Genomic DNA, 15,060 nt, shown 5'->3' with positions numbered 1-15,060 from the left:
TATCACAGCATTTATTCAGAATATATAATTAACGACAATACAATGTTGAATAATATTACCGCAACATGTAGGTGTAAAAAAAACAAAAAAACATGATGATTTGTACAATTTCAGAATGTGCTTGTTCTAGTTTCAAATAAAGAAAAAAATCTGAAGTTGTCCCTATTTTTAGGTTATCGTTCCGTGGTTGTACCAGTCCTGCTCACTTAGGAGGAGATTTTTCTCCATGTGGCCCCCGATCTAAAATGAGTTTGACACCCCTGACTTAAATGGTTACATGCTGCACAAATACAATAACGAGCAATCAGATTTCAAAACAAATACAAAGACAGTAATGGTTTCTAAATGCCCTATAGTCGTAGATTCTTGTTTATACATTTCACAAGCGTTTTCTTAAATGTTTTTTTGAATTTGTCGAAATTTGTACATTCTTTCAACTGCATTCCTCATTTATTCCAGAGTTTTACACCCTGCATAGAGACACAAAAATGTTTCCGGTTGTTCTTCACTCTTATGATCTTAAAGTTTGATATTCCAGGCAGGTTATATTCTCCATCCCTTTTTGTAAATAGCTTTTGGATGTTAACATGTAGCTGGTTCTTTCTGGCCTTGTAAACAAATTATAGTGTTAAGTTTTTTTCAACATCAACGTTCTCTGTAGACCTAAGGCTGTCCGGCAGGCTGTTTCATCGTGGCTAAATACCTCTTCACCGTTGTCGGTGCCAGAGGACCTCCGAGAAATTGAAGAATCAATAGTCGGGGGCACCAACCCCTAGTTGATTTGCTAATTGAAGTGTATCAATTAGGGCTAATGCAAAATCCTTCTTAATCTGATTAACAATTTTAACGCAATTAACCCATGTGCACCACAGAAAGACTCAAAATCCCACATACATTTGTGTAAGTAGTGCTACTGTTGTGCTAGCACAAATGTGAAGTTGAAACACCAATTGATTACAGGTTAGTTAACCAAATAAGTCAGTATGGAAGGCGTTGGTGCTCTATTTAATACTTGAGTAAGAAAAAACATGACGGAACAGTCGACCAATTTAAAACCACAAAAGCAAGTGCACATTAATGTGGATAAACGTTTGTTTGTAATGGACATGATGTTAAAGGTGTGGAAAGAGAACTTTGTTCGTTCAGTCGTTGTGAGAATTTTTAATTTTTTTTTGCAGTCTAAAGATTAAAAACATTTGTAAGATGCAGGTAACATTGCAGCTAATGGGAACAATTTATTCTGCCTCTCAATTGTTCTAAAAATGCATCCAGAAACCATGAACAATACTTCATTTCGTTATGTAACCTGTATCATAATCGAGCTTTAGCGACATTGATATTGTAAAAGCGAACACCGAGGGACTGTTTTTGTAGCGTGGTAAATATATCGCCTTGCGACGGGATGCTACAGCATTAGCAAGAAGTAAGCTAGTTTCTCCACCAGCGGCTGATTGGCTTTTGAGTTTGTAATGCACAACACCATGCAATAGAACACCAATCTGTACTGAAAAGCAATCGATATTATAACGGGACGGCGTGGCCGTGCAGAACCCGAGGGTCCCTGGTTCAATCCCCACCTTCCTCGTCACGTCCGTTGTGTCCTGAGCAAGACACTTCACCCTTGCTCCTGATGGGTGCTGGTTAGCGCCTTGCATGGCAGCTCCCTCCATCAGTGTGTGAATGTGTGTGTGAATGGATAAATGTGGAAGTAGTGTCAAAGAACTTTGAGTACCTTGAAGGTAGAAAAGTGCTTTACAAGTACAACCCATTTATCATTTATAATATCTGTAAAGTATTAACTTACATTTCATGTTTTGTTTATACAGAGCTTGCTCAACAGTTTATGTGTAGTAGTTGGACTATCAAGCACGACATGCTACATGCATTTTGATCAATATTATAGTGAAGTGAAGTGAATTATATTTATATAGCGCTTTTTCTCAAGTGACTCAAAGCGCTTTACATAGTGAAACCCAATATCTAAGTTACATTCAAACCAGTGTGGGTGGCACTGGAAGCAGGTGGGTAAAGTGTCTTGCCCAAGGACACAACAGCAGTGACTAGGTTGGCAGAAGCAGGAATCGAACCTGCAACCCTCAAGTTGCTGGCACAGCCACTCTACCAACCGAGCTAAACCGCTTATTCATCTCGATAAACAGTTGTCCGGTTGGTCAAGCTGGCCAGGGATGTTTTTTCCAGTTGATTTTGAGTACAAGCTTCTATCACTGCAGGGAGTTTGAGCGCCAGCAGTTTGTTTTCAGTTGTGATGCATTTTCTTTGAACAGTGTCTTCCTCTCCAGATACAAGAAGCCGTTTCATCGATAAAAAACATTGTGTGCCTTTTAGTGCAGCAGAAGCAAATTTCTGTCGGAATACTGTAGCCTAGCAAGCTTCACATTTACACCACCAAGTCATGATGGTCCTAACTCTCTCGGCTTTCGTCTCTCCAACGTTTCAGCCCCACTTCTTCAGCTTCTGTAACCAGTAGAGTGTCTTCCGTATATTTGAATTAAAAAAGATATGGCTGTGAATCCTAACTTGTCCAAAGCTTACCAAACACAAGTGTGTTGCTGGAGGTAAGAACGCAAATTTGTTGATGAAAGTAGGAAGTGCGTTGCTATGAGCACTGAAATAAATACGCCCAGGAAAAAAATTACCAAAATACGGTAAATATTGTACATATGCAGTACAAGCAAAAGTTTGGACACACCTTCTCATTCAATGCGGTTTATTTATTTTCATCACGGTGGAAGAGGGGTTAGTGCGTCTGCCTCACAATACGAAGGTCCTGCAGTCCTGGGTTCAAATCCAGGCTCGGAATCTTTCTGTGTGGAGTTTGCATGTTCTCCCCGTGACTGCGTGGGTTCCGTCAGGGGTACTCCGATTCCTCCCACTTCCAAAGACATGCACCTGGGGATAGGTTGATTGGCAACACTAAATTGGCCCTAGTGTGTGAATGTGAGTGTGAATGTTGTCTGTCTATCTGTGTTGGCCCTAAGATGAGATGGCAACTTGTCCAGGGTGTACCCCGCCTTCCGCCCGATTGTAGCTGAGATAGACACTAGCGCCCCCGCGACCCCAAAGGGAATAAGCGGTAGAAATGGATGGATGGATGGATGGATACATCTGTAATTTTGTCCCTCACAATGATTGTGAACGCTACGCAAAATTCCAACAAAAGTGCAGTTTCCCTTTAATACACACGTTAAGTGGTACATTACCCTCTTTCTTGAGTCTCGTAAAATTAAGCACAATAGTTTTACAGCACTACCATCAAGACTTTTGTCCTGATCATATCTTTAAAGGAGAGTCAACAGCAGTGAGTGGGTTGCATTGCAGGCCCAAAATGAGTGACAGTTACTTACTGGGATTTTGATATTATTGTCATATGTGTTTCTTTGCAGTCCAAGGCTCTGATCCCCCTGCAGACAGAAGCCCATCCTGAAACCAAACAGAAGGTTTTGACCAACTACATGTTTCCTCAACAACCTCGACATGATGAGGGTACAAGCCGTGTGTGCGTTTGTGCGTGTGTCTGTGTCTGCGTCTATGTCTACCCTTCTTGAGACATCAACAGGGAAAAGTACGTTCCATATGAGGACCGATGAACAAGTTAGGACCGAAATCATGGTCCCAATAAGGAAAACCATTGCATCTAATAGAGAAATTCTCATTTGCACCCTTGGTAGTGAAATCACAGGTGTGTGTAAGAAATTGAAATGCACCCACTTTGGCCAAAATTAATTTAAAAAATAAATAAATAAATATGTACTGTATATTGAGACATACTGTAATAACTTCAAGTAAATAATAAAGATTAGAAACCAATTACCCTCCAAAAAATTTTAAACATTTTAAAATTAACCAAAAGCACTTTTTTTCTCACAATGTATTGACTTTTTTCTTATACAATTGGAAAACATTTCTCATATTCTTTCTGTTTCTGTTATATTGCAATATGTTGTTGTAAAATTATTTTTTAAGTAAAACTATTACCTTTTTAATGCAAAATGGTTCTGACTTTTAACACAATATTGCCGATTTGTATGTTGTTCTTGTAAAACAGTGACATTTTTTGAGTGAAATTATGCCTTTTGTCATAATTTTGCCAAGGAAAATTCAGATTATTATTATAATATTGCCAACATTTTTAAGTTTTCTTATTAAATTGTGAATTTTGTTGAGTAAAATAATGACCTTTTCATAAAATTGCCCAAATTTTAAGCTTTTATTCTAAAATTGCAACTGTAATTGTGTAAAATTTCAACTTTTATCAAAAAATTGCACAAATATTTAGTTTTTCTTGTAAATTTTTGACTTGCTTTGAATAAAATTACGACTTTTACTATAATACTGACAAAATTCTAAGTTTTTCTTGTGAAATTCCAACTCATTTTGTAAATACAAATCTTTACATATCTAAAAAAGGGTGCACCCAAGGAGGGAGGCATTTTTCAGAGGTCTCAAGAAGGTAATAAATAAAAGAGAGAGAGTGTGCGTGTGTGTGTGTGTGTGTGTGTTTGTGTATGTCTGTGAGGTGGGGGGCATTTGTAATATGATCAGGGACTAAATTAGGGCCTTAAGCATAATTACATTTTGAGGCCCCACATTACAACCTTTTTATTATTCACGTGATGACACTTTAAAAAAAAAAAAAACACTTAAATTTAAGCGTATGAATTATTTGCACAATAACAAATAAGTTGTTCAATATGTTTTAGGGTTTTTTTGTTAGTGCAAAATAACAAATTGAATGTAATTGAAAATTAATTAACATATCTTCTTGAAACATTATGGTCGGGACTTCGGTTTAGCACAACTATTTACCAGGCCAGCACTAATACTGCATGCAGCACCAGGGATGATGGGATTTTTTTTCTATGGAAATTCTACATTATATTTTTTCACAAACAGAAATACATCTTTAAATAATTAAATGTCTCCTTAATTAGTTTCACGTAATTAAATACATACATGTGTTAATGTATTTACATTAAATTAAAAATACATGTTTTGATTCAATTATTGATTTCATGTAATTATTTATTTCAAGATTTGATTAAATCGTGAAAAAAATTATGAAATCATAAATTAATGAATGAATCAATAATTAATTAAATATTTAAATAATGCTAATTTTGTTTTGGCTTTTTAATCAAACTTTAATTTGATGCAGATATTGTGCTAAAACAAAACACAAATCATTTCACTATTTATAACCGCACACATCAGCACGTCTTCCACTTATGAATTCCTACTAAATTGACTTAAAAATACGTTGTCAGTTTTCCTTTTTTTTTTTTTCAGTTGATGTTCTTTTGTGTGTGTACAGATTATCAATCAGACAGTGACAGCTTTAATCCGACTCTGTGGGAGGAGCAGAGACAACAGAGAATGACTGTGGCCTTCGACTTTGAGGACAAGAAAGAAGAAGAAGACAACTCCGGGAAGGTCAAGGTCCGCCTCTTACTTTTGCGTCCTGTCTGTCTGTTTACGTGTATAATGTTTATGTACTGTATGTATGAGTGATGAGTTTATGTACAGTTGTTTACATGTTGTCTATTTGTATTTATTAGCATTTAACATCCTTTCTTTATTGGTTGCAAGTTGCACACTAACATAACTGCTGTTTGGTATATGGAAATATAGCTTGCCTTTAAAAATCTTTCTTTTATCTTTAAATCAAATTTATTTTTTCCATTTGCAAACAAGTTTCTTCTTGTTTCTAATTTTGAAGTTGTATTATTTTGTGCCATGATGTGCTATATTGTATTGTAATCTACTGTTACGGTTTATGTAAATGTGTGAGATTGGCTGTGATGTAGGGTCTGTGGAAGTGGTAGAGCAGTTTGTTTTTGTGTCTGTTGTAGAAACCCCAAAACCAGTGAGGTTGGCGCATGTTGTAATCCGTAAATAAAAACCGAATACAATTATTTTCTTTTGGCACTAATACACACCCAATACCATCACAGATGCTGGCTTTTGAACTTTGCGCCTATAACAATCCGGATGTCTTTATCCTCTTTGGTCCGGAGGACATAACATCCACAGTTTCCAAAAACAATTTGAAATTTGGACTCGTCAGACCCCAGAACACTTTTCCACTTTGCATCAGTCCATCTTGAATGAGCTCGGGTGCAACGAAGCCGGCGGCATTTCTGGGTGTTGTTGATAAATGGCTTTCGCTTTGCATAGTAGAGTTTTAACTTGCACTTACAGGTGTAACGACCAACTGTAGTTACTGACATTGGTTTTCTGAAGTGTTCCTGAGCCGATGTGGTAATATTCTTTACACGTTGATGTTGGTTTTTGATGCAGTACTGCCTGAGGGATCGAAGGTCACAGGCATTCAATGTTGGTTTTCGGCCTTGCAGTCAGGCACGTACACACATAGGGTCCTATGGGTGCTTGAGCCCCTGCCCCTTTTTGCCTCGTCTTAAAAAGTGCCTTCTGCCTGTGTGTGTGTTTTTTCTTTTTCTTTAAACATTAATAAATTCCTGTCAGGGATGTAAAAAAAAAAAAATAACAGCGGTACAGAAACTCCACGTTTTCTTGTAATACCGGGTTGTTTGAGCCTGCCGCTTCCGCCAGAGAGAAAGAGAGAGAGAGAGAGGGCGAGTGAGTAAGTGAGAGGAGACGTGACAGTGGAGCAACTTGAACCTGTGAGTTATGGTCTAGTCGCCGTCCACTTATTCAGCATCTAATATGGGTAATATTTCAGAAAAACGCTGTATTATTCTTTTATTCAATGTTCCAGCTTCTGTTTTTGCCGGACGTCGGAGCACAGCGCATCAATTGAGCACGGCACAGCAATTCCGCACAGAGCTGAGGGACAGGAAGTAGTGTACAAAATACAAAATAAAACACCGAGTTAATTTTCAAAATAAAATGCACTGTTTACGGCGGATTACATTTCTCTCACAGTAGAGGTTTAGATATAAAGTTTATTGTGACTTTGCTATTACTGTGTGGGTTAACAAAATAATAATAATAATAATACTTATAATATTGATAAAAACAATAATAATAATAAGAAGAATGATATAATGATAATAATAATAATAATTATTAGTAGTATTAATGCATGGCTAAAACCAAGTACTAGCACCAAAATTCAAGAAAGACCACCGACCTCAGAAAGTTTCACACCTGAGAGAGAGCCAGAGACCTTAGAAGCAACACCTGAGAGAGAGGAGGAGGAGAGTGTAGAAGCAACACCTGAGAGAAAAGAGGCTTTAGATGCAACTCCTGACACAGAGGAAGCCATAGAATTCCCAGTAAATGTTGGGGAGGAAGAATCCACAGAAAGGGAGGCAGATGATACTACTGCAGAGGAAACCATAGATGAGGGGGAAGTTGAAGGAGCTACAAGTGATGTAGGAGAAGAGGTCTTATCAAATATTGCACTGATGGATGCTGTAGTGAAGACCCTCACTAATCTAACAGTCCAAGAGCCTCCAGATATTGCTACTGGTGATGCAAGAATGTACCTTAATGCCATCGACTTTTGAGTTCCTACCTTGCCTTGCAATAGCTACACCAGTTTTTGATGTCCCTGCACTTGCCTCTGATGCACTCCAGAACCAGAGTATTGACCTGTCCACGGCATATAGTGTTGTTGGGAGAGTGATGGATACCTTGTCCAATCTGAGAACAGAAGAACAGTTTTCTAAACTGAAATCAGCATTCCCACAGTCCCCCCGGAACAGAAAAGGCAGAGGAAGGTTCCTGCAGCAAAGTATAAACACAGTTCTACTGCAGCCACAGAGAGCCACTCCTTCAAATCAATGGAAGAGTACTACAGGGTGAAGATGTACTATTCATTCCTTTCTCAGGAACTACATAGGAGATTTAAGGGAGATGGGAAGACACAGTCCTTCAAAGTACTCAGTGCACTCCACAGTTTGACGAAGGCCAGCAACTGGGTAGGTAAAGATGCCATGGGTCTTGACTCTACTAAAGCTGTTCGCATGCTATGCGAATTCTATGGTGGAGAAGAAGAGAAGCTGAAGACAGAGCTCAGAATTTTCTATGCATTATTCCTTGACATTCTCACACTGAAGGGGATTTTAAGAACACTAAGAGACAACAGTGGACATGACATACTTCCAGCACTGAAAGAAATGATGAAAACATCTGCCACGATTCCAGTGTCCAGATTTTCACATTGAGGTTTTTTCCATTTGGGTATTTTTTTTTTGTATTTTTTTTCAAAGTTCATGTTGCACTGTTTAATGTTCAATATTAAAGTGCTTATCTTTTACAATAAATAACCTAATAATAAACCAGTGTTTTTTTGCTTTTCATGTCTTCCAAGCCTATGATAATGTGAATTAACTCATTATGACAATAATTTGTTGACACAAAAGAAATGGCAATCACTTTTACCTACAAAAGACACACAGCTAAGTAGTTTGCTTCCTATTAACAAATTTAATTTTACATTAATTTCCATATTGTGTAAAGGACCAAAAAAAAATGTCCTGCCCTTTTCTGACTTTGACCCCCTGCCCCTCTATAATCATGTGCACGTCCCTGCTTGCAGTGATTTCTCCAGATTCTCTTAGCCTTTTGATGATATTGCGGACGGTAGACGGTGAAATCTTTAAATTCCTTGCAATAGCTCATTAAGAAATGTTCTTAAACTGTTCGATAATTTGCTCACGCATTTGCTCACAAAGTGGTGACCCTCGCCCCATCCTTGTTTGTGAATGACTGGCACCCACCTGTTCCCAATTAGCCTGTTCACCTGTGGGATGTTCCAAATAAGTGTTTGATGAGCATTCCTCAACTTTCTCTGTCTTTTTTGCCACATGTGCCAGCTTTTTTGAAACATGTTGCAGGTATCAAATTCCAAATGAGCTAATATTTGCAAAAAATAAGAAAGTTTTCCAGTTCGAATGTTAAGTATCTTGTCTTTGCAATCTATTCAATTGCATATAGGTTGAAAAGGATTTGCAAATCATTGTATTCTGTTTTTATTTACAATTTACACAACGTGCCAACTTCGCTGGTTTTGGGTTTTGTATTTGATTCTACTTTGTGGTTTATGATTTCTGTACTTGTGTAGGGACCCCCTTGAAAACGAGATGCTGCATCTCAAAGGGCTATCCTTAATAAAATTGAATATTACGATAGAAACGATTCCACTTGGCTTTGGTAACACATTTCCCTAACTAGTAAGCTCGGATCAGAAAAGAAGCAGTAAATATGAAACATGTTCCTCGCTTTGTGTGTGATGGCCATTCCTCTTTTTAAATAGGTGGAGATAAACCTCAAACGCTACCCAACACCATATCCTGAAGATCTGAAAAACATGGTCAAGTCAGTGCAAAGTCTTGTGGGTAAAAATATCCACACTGGACATGGGCACCAGCATCATCTTAGCACTGGCACTGCCACCTCAGCAGGAACGAACATGGAACTTACGCACCACAGCAATGAACAATATGAACCACCATGGCCCCTCCCTCCTAAAGAGGTAGGAAACATACACGGACAATCCCGCACACACTCAAAAAGCATGAGCATCAAGATTACAGAGTAAAAATACCTCAATTTACGAACTTTGTTGGTTCTTGAAAAGGCTTAGTAAATAAATAAAAAGTTTGTATGATTAAGCTAATTTCTCCACAGAAAACAATGCAAACTGCCGACACGCACACCCACATTGTCACTAGCCCTGTGGTGCTCCCATAGGTTGAAGTCCAAAAACTCCTTAGTTTTAACAGCTTTAACAATGATTAAGTATGATAATTAAAATTTACTTTTGCTTATTGGTCAATCTTCTTGGCGTGGTCTACAGCGAAAGGGGGAGCAGAACAACACTCTGGATAATTCCGAATGTTTCAAATCACTTGTCCATTGCTTTTTTTCTCAAATCATATTGATCTAGAAAAACTACAAAAAAATGTGTCAAAAGGCCTAAATACAATTAAAAGTACAGAAAGTAGCACAGCAGCACTGATATGTTGACTACATGAGCATTTGAGATTGATCTGTGCTGTCGGGCCCAGAATGGTTGCGCTGCAAGACCCACAAGTAAGTAAGTACATTTTATTTATAAAGTGCTTTTCACAGATAAAACCACAAAAGGCTGTACAAAACATAGGTGAAATAAAACAACAATTCAATCACCGCCCCTCTACTGGACCCACTGCAATTCGCCTATAGAGCCAACAGATTGTGGAGGATGCAGTGAACCTGGCCCTCCACTTCATCCTGGAGCATCTGGACTCCCTAGGAACCTACGCCAGGATCCTGTTTGTGGACTTCAGCTCTGCCTTCAACACCATCCTCCCTGGACTGCTATGAGACAAGCTCTACCAGCTCAGCGTGCCCGACTCCCTCTGCAGTTGGATCTATGACTTCCTGACAGACCGAAGACAGCACGTGCGGCTGAGGAAGATTGTCTCGGACAGTCGAACCACTAACACTGGTACTCCTCAGGGCTGTGTACTTTCCCCCTGGCTCTTCTCTCTTTATACAAACTGCTGCACCTCTAGTCACCAGTCGGTAAAGCTGCTGAAGTTTGCGGATGACACTACCCTTATCGGGCTCATCTCAGATGGCGATGAGTCCGTCTACAGGAGAGAGGTGGACCGGCTGGCGTCACGGTGCCGCCTCAACAACCTGGAGCTGAACGCCCAGAAAACAGTGAAGATGATCATGGACTTCAGGAAAGTCACAGCCCCACCATCCCCCCTCACCCTAATTGACTCTCCTACCCCTGTCTCCATTGTGGACTCCTTCCGTTTCTTGCGGACCACCATCACCCAAGACCTCAAGTGGGAGCCGACCATCAGCTCCCTCATCAAGAAGGCCCAGCAAAGGATGTACTTCCTGCGGCAGCTGAAGAAACTTAAGGTGCCGACCAAGATGCTGGGGCACTTTTATTCAGCCATCATCGAGTACATCCTCACCTCCTCCATCACTGTGTGGTTCCCCAGCGCCACAGTCCAGGACAAACATTGACTGCAGCGCATCGTACGCACGGTGATTGGCTGCAAGCTCCCATCCCTCCAGGACCTGTTCTCCTCCAGGACCAGGAGGCGTGTGGGTCGGATCACAGCTGACTCTTTTCACCCTGGACACAAACTATTCTCCCCTCTGCCTTCAGACTATGATCCATCCAGACCCACACCTCCCACAACCTGAGCAGCTTTTTTCCCCTCGGCCATTAGACACATGAAGATCTGATGGCTCACTTACAGCTCATCTTATTACATATTCTGTCTTATATGTCTTCTATGATGCACGATTGCGCCAAGAAAAATTCTTAGTTTGTGAACCCGTTCTCAAACAATGGCAATAAAAACTATTCTGATTCTGATTCTGATTTTGAATTAAAACATCATAAAAAGAATACAAAGTGGATTAAAATTGATAGTTAAAAGATGCATTAACTAGAAGCTTTACTGAAAAGAGAAATGTTCAAATGTTTCTTAAAAGTGTCAACACAGTCAAGATCACGAAGGGACTGGTGCCAATTGTTCCAGAGTCTGGGAGCTTTAGCCTGGAATTCCAGGTCTCCACGTGTTTTAAAACTAGTTTTGGGGATCTTTAGAAGTTCCTGGGTGAAGACCGGGGGCTACGCCCTGAAGAGTAGGGGCATAGCAAGTCAGTGGTGTACTGAGGGGCCCCACCATGCAACGCACAGACTGTCAGATTTAAAATTTTACACTCAATGTGGAATTTGACTGGAAGCCAATGAAGACTGGATAAAATGGGGTTAATATGGACTGTTCTGGGTGCACCGGTCAAAAGTCTGGCAGCCACATTTTGTAGTCTGAAGTCTCCGAAAAGAGTGAAAAGAGAATTGCAATAGTTAATACGAGACGAAATAAACGCGTGAATGATCATTTCCAGATGCAAATTTAACAACATATTTCTCACTTAAGAAATATTTCTGAGATGATAAAAACTCTTTTTGGTCAGTTGACGACAGTGACCCTCCAAAGACATTGACTGATCAAACACAACGGCAAGGTTTCTGAGGTTGCTTTTAACAGATTCACCCAGAGCACCAAGGTAGTTCTTAATTAGAGGGATCTTTTTATCCGGAACAATTATGAGGAATACGTTTCAGAGATGGATGAAACGTTTATACACTGAGATAAGGTTTGTACACTGAAGTGTATTTTTATTCGGTCTGTGGTCCGTAAATCCAAAAATGTGTTCAATAAGGGGTTCGTAAATGGAGGTTTCACTGTACTCTAATATTTGTGTTTTGTTGATAATGTGAAAATAAAAATGTGTGCTGATCAGGTAACAGACAGAGAGATGCAGGACTTCTCTCAGACTCAGTTAATGGACCAGGGACTGATGCATAACTCTGGCATTGACATTCCAAAGAGGAAGGACAAAGAGGACATGACAGAGAGCTCAGAGGTTTGTCCCTTTATCACACACACAAAAACTCCAATTGGTTTGCAAGTGAACGCTGACTGGCGGAATTGTTTTAGTTAATTTCGTTTGGCTTAAGCGTAGTCGAAAAATGTTCAAATTGGGTTACTGATGGTGCAGTTGTGATTATCTGCTTTTTATGGGCCAGTCCATGGTGTAGTCGTCTCCACCCTCCACACACACACCAATACATCCCTTTTCATGTGTCAGGTAAACCGCAAAGAATCCCCTTTTTACTTTAAATCTCATTAGCGATTTTTCACACCCTAAAATAAGTCTACAACACTAAATAAGCAAACACTGCACAGAAGGAATGGTTAAGACCTTGGATCACCTTTGCTGAGGTTGGCTTGGAATCTGGTAGAGGGTCAAGAAGACAATCAAACTTGACTATCTAGAGGAAATTAACAAAAGGTTTTCAGAATTTAAGTTGGCAAAGGATCATGAATTGTTCCTAAGTATTTTTTGATTGTCTCTAAATGTGTTGTGCTGGTGTACTGTACCTAATGCTACAGCTAGCGCTGAATGGTGACATCATATTAAAGGTAACAATATGATATATTAGGTTGGTCTGTTCACAAGAATGTTTTGCAACTTTTTTAAGTTCTGGTGCACGTGTTTCTGACAGCAGCCCTAAAGGCCTTCATTGAAAAGTGTCATGTCAACTCTATGAACCAGGATATTGGTCTGTTCCAGATTGTCTGGGCAAAGAGCCATGTGCCATATTGTCCTCCAAACTCTGACCGCAGATCTGCTAAAGATGATGCAAAGTGCGACCATCCCCCATTTCAGTTGGGCAATAGGACACTACTCGGGCTCATTCCATTCGACACTATCCTGAAGATGCCCTGTGGTGCCAGTCTTCTCAAGATAAAACAATTTGACTAAATTTATTTCACTTTAGCTGGCACATATACCTGATTTGTAGCACAGGGGATGGGATGCTAGAACCAAACAAAACAAGAGTCTGTAGTAACAGCAGAATTTTCTATTTAATGCAGGCAGTGACTATTTAAGTCAGAAATGTTATGTTGGTCATTCCACAAATTCACATTTCTTTCAAATGTATTCATTTAAAAGAGACATTATTTAGCAAACCTATACATCTAAATCATTCACACCCCTGATTAACCTTATGATTGACTTCTTACAGGACTCAATGGGCGGCTCACCCAATGACATCCGCATATCTGATATGAGGCCCACCCTGGTGGAGCCACCGATTTACAAACCAAAGGTGGTGCTGCTTGGCAAGGACAAGAAAGGTGGCGTATCCCACTGAAACACATCAGTCATAAAGACATTTAATCTTGTTTGTGATAAAGTGCTTCAAGCATGTTGTAACAGTGTCCATTAGTTAGTCATGGTGCTACGCAGATTAATTCTAGTACCGAGCACTGTGAGTAAGGGAATTCTATAATGCAGCTCAGAATGTCTGAATTCAATATACCTGTTTGATCCCTGCTGACTTTGTATGTTTACACCCCTAATAAGGACATGAATTTTCCATAATCAATTTTTTAGAGATGCAAAATATCAACAAAAAAAATTCAGAAAAAATAAATGTCAAAGTCAAATAACAAAATAATGTATATAGAGGGTATGCATTTATTTTTATATGATTACATGAGAAACGTTTTTAATCCTCAATCAACAACTAGCATTTGTTGTACTCGGTAATCAAATCAAGAAGGGTTTTGTTCCAGTTCTCTTGAGAGATCTTATGAACCTGGAAAAGTTTTGATGCTGTCTCCTGACAACTTATTGTTTTAGCTGCCTTCACAGACACTCTTAAAGGAAAACTGCACATTTTTTGTAATTGTCTCTATCATTCACAATTATTATGAAACACATGATGATGGATCTATTTTTTTTAATGCATTCTAAATAGTAAATAAACAAAATAAAAAACAGGTTACAATGGAGACAACTGGAGGTCCTCTATTCTGCCCATAAAACCAAATTAAAAAACATCCAAAAAGCACCAACAATTTACATTTACATGTTGTTACTTGAATATTGACCAAGTCTTAGTGATTTTGTTATTATAAGCGCTAACGCAGACAAACTATGTATAGCACCGCCACGATAACAAGCTTGTGTGTCTATTTTGACATGAGCTGCTCCCTCGCCTCGGTGCTTGTGAAAGTTTATTTTATATCATAAATATTGGGTCTCACCTAGATAGTAGAAGGATGAGGAAGTAATCCGACAAGCTAGTTCACTTTGTCAGCCAAATGAGACCCAGAAATGGCGAAAAAGACGCAAAAAAACGTTGGGTTCCACCCTCATTTTCCTCTGGAGGACAATGAGTCATTCTTCATCTAATTGGGAATATAATATGATTCTATCAGTCGGCATCTTAACGACAGCTGACATTGTATAGTAAGTGATGTTTTATTATGTTTGTTAGCCCTCATGAAGTCTGCAGTAAGTAAAAATCATTGATGTTGAAGAAAAAAAGCTAACATCGTCATGCGTTTTTTAAAATTAATCATCATCATCAATCTTTATTGCAGAACTTAAGCTCCATTAAACATATAAAACACAATACAAAACATTAAAAACAAAACACCAAAACATAAAAAAATAACCACAAAACATAAAGCCCGAATGTCAGTTTCTGACATACAAACATGTGTGCCAATGGTTCCA

The 15,060-nt window shown here is 39.0% G+C and overlaps 1 protein-coding gene across 21 annotated transcripts in view; it reads left to right on the top strand.

Moving 5' to 3' along the window:
• The window catches only part of lrrc7 (leucine rich repeat containing 7), a 334,407-nt gene that overhangs the window by 254,854 nt on the left and 64,493 nt on the right, over positions 1–15,060 (top strand). For 18 of the 21 annotated variants that reach the window (XR_009803708.1, XR_009803707.1, XR_009803709.1 and 15 more), the window contains 5 exons: positions 3,405–3,504; positions 5,333–5,457; positions 9,263–9,481; positions 12,268–12,390; positions 13,559–13,670. Coding sequence is in view for 17 of the 21 variants with exons in the window: in XM_061883598.1 (XP_061739582.1) it covers positions 3,405–3,504; positions 5,333–5,457; positions 9,263–9,481; positions 12,268–12,390; positions 13,559–13,670 (679 nt within the window). In the remaining 4 variants the exon portion in view is untranslated. Of the gene's footprint in view, positions 1–3,404; positions 3,505–5,332; positions 5,458–9,262; positions 9,482–10,080; positions 10,760–12,267; positions 12,391–13,558; positions 13,671–15,060 lie in introns of those variants that run through there. The other 3 variants (XM_061883597.1, XM_061883594.1, XM_061883611.1) reach the window with 2 other exon arrangements.

Source organism: Nerophis ophidion, linkage group LG22 (genome assembly GCF_033978795.1).
Source record: "Nerophis ophidion isolate RoL-2023_Sa linkage group LG22, RoL_Noph_v1.0, whole genome shotgun sequence".
Lineage (NCBI taxonomy): Eukaryota > Metazoa > Chordata > Actinopteri > Syngnathiformes > Syngnathidae > Nerophis > Nerophis ophidion.
The sequence above is the reverse complement of the archived record's forward strand: the minus strand, read 5'-3'. Positions and strand labels throughout refer to the sequence as shown.